Source organism: Vicia villosa, unplaced genomic scaffold (assembly GCF_029867415.1).
Source record: "Vicia villosa cultivar HV-30 ecotype Madison, WI unplaced genomic scaffold, Vvil1.0 ctg.001954F_1_1, whole genome shotgun sequence".
Taxonomy (NCBI): Eukaryota; Viridiplantae; Streptophyta; class Magnoliopsida; order Fabales; family Fabaceae; genus Vicia; species Vicia villosa.
Window position 1 is genome coordinate 26747 of NW_026705790.1, and position 7328 is coordinate 34074.

The following is a 7328-nucleotide window of genomic DNA, read 5'->3' on the forward strand; positions in this document are numbered from 1 at the left end:
GTTTTCTCCGCAAGATTTGATTTGATTCACCAAACGCGTAATGCGTGTTACGTATTTGTTGATTGTCTTCTTCTCTTCCAATTGAACCAATTTGAATTGGCGCTTGTGAGTTTGTAACCTCACCACCTTTGCCTTATCATCCCCTTCATAAGCTTTCTTCAAGATCTCCCAAGCTTGCTTCACCGAATCGCAATCGCCAACTTTTTCAAAGTTGTCACCATCAACACAAGAGTGAATCAAGAAGAGTTCCTTGTGTGTAGCCTTCCGTGTATCAGTAACTTTTGCCCTAAGTGGCGTAACTCCATTGTTAACCACTTCAAGAACATCTTGATATCTAAGCAACACCTTCATTTTTTCGCACCATTTATCATAGTTGTTCGATTCAAGGGTTGGAAGATTGGTTGGAACACGATTATTGGAGACGGTAGTCATCTTTGTGGTGGACTAGGGATCAGAACCAGGCTCTTGATGACAAATGTTGAAACAAGCACAAAGTTTGCAGGTGAATCAATGGAGGAAAAAGTAAATTTGAGAAGATGAAGTGAATTGAGATATTGAGTGACAGAGTTTAATTCAGGAGAATATTCACAATTGACATTAGTTTCAAACATGTTACATAAGATAGTATTTATAGTATACATCTAATATACCTTGGAACCAAATAGGCCCTACAAGTAGTTAAAAAACACAAAAATCACGACAGAAATCGATTTTTCAAAAGGGGGTAATCGATTTCCCCAATTGAAAATTAAACTGAAAAAAAAAACAACCTTCGGAAAATCAATTTCCCCAAATTGGATAATCGATTTCTCCAAATATGAAATATAGTTTTTTTTCTCTCGATAATTTGTCATAAAATAAGGAATAGTAAAGAGATAATATAAAAAGAAAGAAAAAACTGTGTTACCTGCAAAAGTAGTTGTAACTTCATTGCAGCGACTGTTTTTGACTAAGTATTCAAATACTTCCATTGGAAATAGAGATGCAAAAGAGTCAATTTTCACTAGCACTGTTTCCATGTTTTCAAAACAAACATCTTCGATATTGGGGAAATTAGGCATGGATTTAAAAACCTAAGCCATAAAAGTGAACAAATTCATTAGCAAAATTATATGAGACACGAAAATAAGTATCACTAGTAATAAAAAACAAACTTGTAAAATAAAATAAATAAATTTCTTACCATAAGAGTTGGAGAAGCAAGAGTCATTGAGGAGACATTAGTGAACATTTTTAGCCAACTCATAAAGGTGTTCGCAATCTCTTCAGAAATTCTGGGAAACCAAAGCTCAAGACTCACTTGTTCAAGGAATTTGAGGTCGTGCACAAAGAGGGGACAAGTATGATTTACACTATTGAAACAACCCGCAATAGTAAATGATTTCAAATTCGGAGTGTTCATTTGAACTATTAACTGGGGAACAAAACAGGCACCTAAGTGTATGACCAATCTGGAAAGTGTATCATTTGACACAAACAATTTTGTTCCTTCCATTACATTGCAACTTTCAATTATCAGAGTTGTTAGCTTTTTACAGCTCGAAAATGGGTCGACATTACCATTACTGCTATTCGATAAGAATCCAACTTCTTTAAAATGACAATATGTCAATTCCGGAAGGTCTAAAGCGTGTGAAACTATTACTTTCCCTCTTGATCCACCAAGTAAAAGTTTAAGATATTTTATAGAACTACATGAAACCATAAACTGCGAAATTTCTACATTTTTCAAGTGATGATAACCCTCACCAATAGAATTAATCACTATTCTCTCCGCTTTATGTGAGACCCCGTATTTGAAGAGCTTGGTTAACGTTTGAATGGAAACTAAACCGTTATAATCAACAACTATATTGTTCAAGGGACTATACCCATCACGATAGAGTAAGAATGAGTTTAGGAACATCCAAAAGTTGATGGTCTTTGGGAATTGAGTATTGTTTGCTATTAGAGCAGGGACAAATTTCCACAAGTTTTTCCATCTTTTGGACAATACAGATGTTTGAACAACAACTTGTGTTGATAAGAATGTCATTATGTATATCAATATACAGTCAGGTAGTTGACTTATCAAATCCATTTTGCTTGGACTGCGTCTTATTTTCTCTATGTCAAGAGACTCTTCCTTTTCAATCTCACTGCTCAGTTTCATCTAATCAAATCAAATCAAAAGAAAAAGAAAAATTTTACATTCAATATTGTTATAGATCTCTAAAATAAATTATAAAGATACATGAGTAACACTCTCAAAATAAAACACTATTTTCTTTTATATTGAAATATACACTCTTTTTCTTTTAGAAATTAATATTAATGTGTTTCATTTTATTTATTTATATATGTTTTTAATAAATTATGTATCCTATGCGTGATCAACATTAACCAAATAATCACATCAATTCACCTCAAGGAAATCTATAAATTGTGAGATCATGTTATAACAATAAAGCTTAATCCCTTACACAGAACAAAACAAGTCTAAAAAATATGCTTAAATATACACTCTAAACCACTACCTTATATGAGGTCCAAGGTAAACAAATTGGCCATTTGCATGATTTTTTATTATCATATTTTATTAATAGATCTAAATATTATTTAACATCACTATAATATCAATTTAAAATTTTTAGATTTTTGTATGGCATCAGACAACTACTTAAAATTGTGTTAACAAGAGATACTAAATTAGAAAATTTTGTCCAAGCAAACAACTAAATAATTTTTGTGTACCAAAAATCATAGTGATTGGGTATAAAAAAAAATCAAAGGTTCCAAAAAAATTCTATATCATGACTCATCTTTAGCTTCACTAAAATCTATTTTTTAATTCAATTTAGGGCCGTTTATTTTTAATTTTTTTAATGATTTTTGTAGTGTAACATAATTTTGTGTAAAAAAATTTTATTAAAAAAACTTTTTATAAAATCTTCAAATGAAAAATTAGTTTGAATATTAATTCTTTAGATTTTATTTTAGATATTTCATTATTATAGTGAAACTATTTTTGAATAGTGAAACTTTTTCAGGAAAATCATTTTGAAAATATAGCTTTTTAGAAAAATTATGATTTCGACTATGTTTTGATTTTCAATAATGTATGTTTATGTTATAGGATGTCAAAAATAGTGTTTCAATTTAGAAAAAATAAATATAATAAAATTTGTAATATTTTGAAAAACTGTTTTATAAAATCTTTTAAAAAAAAAAACAAAGAAAAAAATTCATTTTTTTTAAAGCCAAAACAATTTGGACCTTACTTATTCACTTTTCGCTTATTAATCTAGCTCCACACCTCATTGACTCCTCATACCATATTTACACACTTTCCAATTAATAGATATATAATGAAAGATAGTCAGCACAAGTCTGCGCGATTGTCTAGGGGCCTTTAGTGTTAGATAATCTTGATTTTCATATTAAGTCTTTAAGAGAGATATTGAAAATTTTGGATTCTTTGGTTGATCAGAGGATTATACACGAGGATGATTTTGAGGTTAGAACCAGTGTAATAGTGGAACTTTGGTCCCTGTTAAGGATAAAATATTCTCAACTATTTCAAAGACACAAAGCTAAGTGACTTAAGGAGGGAGATGCTAATACAATAATTTTTCATGGGTCCGTTCACGGAAAGAGTAGAACAAATGCAATTTTAGCCGTTGAGGTTTACGATGGAAGGTTAGAAGGGGTGTCTAAAACTCGGTAGTAGTAGCTCAATTATTTTTAACATCTTTTCTAGAGGAGTATAACATTCCCCTTACTAATCCTCGTTTTCTACCGGAGTTAGATTGCGTAGTGACTAAGTGTGGCCGATATAAGAGCTCCAATCTTGATGGCTTTGACTTTTCCTTCTTAAGAAATTTTGAAACATGTTAAGGGGAGATTTGGAGATTATGTTTGACGTATATCCTTGTTTTGCATCTCTACCTCGAAAATTTGCCTCATATGTTTGTGACATGGATCCCCTAGGTTAAGTCATCATCTCAACTAGGTGATTTCAAACCAATCTCCCTAGTGGGGTCCTTATACAAGTTGGGTGCCAAAGTGTTGGATTTTAGACTAGGTTAGGGGATAGATACACTTATTTCCCCAAACATTTGGCTTTCCTTACAGGAATATTTTTGGTTGATAGTGTGGTAGTTGTTAATGAGGCAATCGAATTGGCAAAGAGATATTGAAATGCATGACTCATTTTTAAAGTGAATTTTGAGAAAGTGTATGATTCACATATCAGGAGTTTTCAAGATTATATGCTTATTAGATTAAAATTTAATGTAGAGTGGTGATATTAAATTTGTATTAAATAATAATGATTCACATAGTATAAATCTTGTCGTGTTGGTGAATGATTGTTCAACCGAAGAGATTTATATTCTTATCTGTATTCTTATCTTGTTAGTGACAAAGGTAATGACTGGTTTGTTCAATATGGGAGTTGACCTAATATTCTTATCTGTATTTAAGGTGGGATCTTAGAATGGGTGGTATTTCATCTTCGATATTTAAATGACACCTTAATTTTGGTCGATCCTTCAGTATATAATTTGTGGGCTATTAAGGACATCCTTAGGAGCTTTGAACAAGAAATCGGGTCAACCCGAGCAATAAATTTGAAAATATTTGTAACGCCTTAGAATTTCACCCCTTAGATTTATTCAGGATAAAAAATTGCAATTTGATAAAAGTTCGAACATAATTTATCGTAAACTAACCCATAGGAAAATTCAAAATTACATTGGAGACATCTAAATTATTCTAACGACGACTTTTTAATTATTTAGATACAGTTTTTATGTTAAACGATATGCTTCAAAATATTTAGTTAATACGAATAATGAAATCCCTAATATACCAATTTCAAATTTGATTAGCCTCGAATCACAAAACCCCCCATTAAATGTTTGTTTTAAGAATTGAATCAATAAATCCTGAAAAAATCTAGTCGAAATAAAATGATTAATGCATAAAGGAATACGACAAAATAAACTCATACCTTATAGTTACGAAGATTTCACGACTTAGATTGTGGTCAAGAATGATTGTCAGCTCTCATAAAGACCAGATCTACGTTATTCAAGTAAAAGAAAATTCAGGATATAGGTAATGTTAACATTTATAAAAAAATAATTTAACAAAAGTCGAGTGAAGAACGACTTACTGAAAAGTGATGTGTGAAAGAGAATCGAGATGACGGCGGACAATCATTGAAGAGAAAAAAATGGCATCAAATATATAGTACTTGAACCCTAAAAAAGATATCAATGGGCCGTCTTGTGTAAGTTGGGTTGGGCTTAATTTTTTAACACAACAAAAAATCATGTATTATTTTCATAATTCATCAACCCATAAATTGAAAGATTATAATATTTTTTACTTTTTATAGATAAAGCAAAGTGTGTAGATACACACACACACACACCCGCGCGCGCGCACACACACACACACACACACACACACACACACACACACACACACACACACATATATATATATATATATATATATATATATATATATATATATATAAGTCATAAAATATAGAATGGTAAAAATGTTCCATTGCAGAATAAAAATGATGGTGATTGCAGAAACTACGGCAAAATAGAGCTTTCGATGCTCTTCACGGATGCAACAACGTGGATCTAAAGTTTTGATCAGGGTGCTTCTTGAACTAGAGGTATAGGTGTTGATACAACGCTAATAATTGGTATTTCTATCTCTAATACGATGGACCTAAGGGGGGGGTACTTTAATGGTTATCACTCTAACACCCAAGTCATTTAGGATTCATGATATGTAATGGTTAAAGTGGAGATTAGAGATTAAGTATATTAGAACTCTTTATGAAGGTATTTATACGTTGGGCCTAGAGGAGTAGGCTGTGTAATGGGTCCCATGCCATTGGGCCTTTGAACGACAAGGAGTAACAGAGCTGAGCCTCTGGATGTTGTGGACCAGTAGCTATGGGATCTTGGTCGATACAAACTGGTGGGTCATGGGTCTTTGGGGTCCACCAAATGAATATGAGACCTGCGTTTGGTCCCTCACTTGAACCGATGAAGCAATCATTGTCCCATACCTCTCCAAGATATATGCCTGAATGATAATGTAGACAACAAGAACGCAACTCAATCAATCACGAAAAGTCATTTTAACATCATTCACCAAAATGAAGGTGGAGAAAAACATAAGAAAGGGGGGATTAAATTGTGTTCTTCCAAAAACATATTTACCTTTCTTTAAAATTATTTTCTTTCTTTTAAGGTCTCATGATTTGGATATGCTATGAGTTGTGTTGCGAAAGCATATTCTGAAGAATGATTGAATAACCAATGAGACGTTCATTTTAACTTCTGTGTATCATCAGAACTTCTGACTTTGTTTAGTATAATTCTGAAGATTGCTGCGTGAATGTTCTGAGTTAAACATGAAATGAACAGAAAGTAAAAGACACGTTCATTTTTATCCTGGTTCACCTTCTGAATAAGGCTACCTCCAGTCTAGCCTCCTCAGGTGATTTTGCCTCTGTCCAGAGGTCTTCATCCACTATAACCAAACTGATTACAACTGCACGATCAACCGTCGTGACTAACAATCTTGCACAGCTAACTGCTGTGACTAACCCTGCACAAGCTACCCGCGAGTGACTAACCCCTAGATGAATAAACTATTCAGTGATCTCAGCGAGATATAACATTCGTCAATCTAGTAACCCTGCACAAGCCAACTGCTCGTGACTAACTGCAATGGACTGTTCAGTGATCTCCACGAGATATAACATTCATTGACTCCTGCACAGTCAACCACTGTGACTAACCCTGCACAACCAACCTGTTATGACTCACTCCAATGAACTGTTCAGTGATCTCCACGCGATATAACATTCATTGACCTCTCTAGACTTCTGACCTTCACTTGGTACTCCAAGAGGATTTCCCACAATGACCGCAGTCATTGTCTTCTCAAGCATCAGACCTTTACTTGGTCGCTTAAGGCACACCAATTCTTTTCAGAACTGTTCTACTGGAGATTACAAGAGTGCTTCTTATATAAGTAGATTTTCTCCTATTCTAACTGTAGCGGGGAAAATCTGAGATCGAAGCTGTCATACCCCAATTTTTGACCTAAGATACCACCTCATATCATTGCATATACATCATTTGCATCACTAACAAATTACATAGCTTGTGTTTGTTATTTGTGACTCAACAGGATTTAAACAAGAAATCACTCATCAGTACAAGTAACAATCAATTAGGGTTTTGTTCTCCCTTCATCTCAAAAGAATTATCTTCATCAACAATCAACATTTGGTCCTCAAAGATCCA

The 7328-nt window shown here is 33.1% G+C and overlaps 1 protein-coding gene across 1 annotated transcript; it reads right to left on the minus strand.

Moving 5' to 3' along the window:
* Nucleotides 1-612: 612 nt before the first annotated feature.
* On the minus strand, nt 613-2152 carry LOC131637257 (putative F-box/LRR-repeat protein At4g15060). The gene is made up of 3 exons (XM_058907839.1): nt 1184-2152; nt 908-1073; nt 613-668 (listed from the first exon to the last, which is right to left on the minus strand). The coding sequence occupies exons 1-3, from the start codon at nt 2150-2152 to the stop codon at nt 613-615; spliced, it is 1191 nt and encodes a 396-aa protein (XP_058763822.1).
* Between the last annotated feature and the right edge of the window lie 5176 nt (nt 2153-7328).

Bases quoted from the DNA above. Each gene is read 5' to 3' on its own strand.
- LOC131637257 (XM_058907839.1), bottom strand. From the start codon at position 2,152: ATGAAACTGAGCAGTGAGATTGAAAAGGAAGAGTCTCTTGACATAGAG. The intron at 1,074-1,183 runs GTAAGAAATTTA...TTTATGGCTTAG, and splicing joins TTGCTTCTCCAACTCTTATG to GTTTTTAAATCCATGCCTAA. The intron at 669-907 runs GTAACACAGTTT...AACTACTTGTAG, and splicing joins AGTTACAACTACTTTTGCAG to GGCCTATTTGGTTCCAAGGT.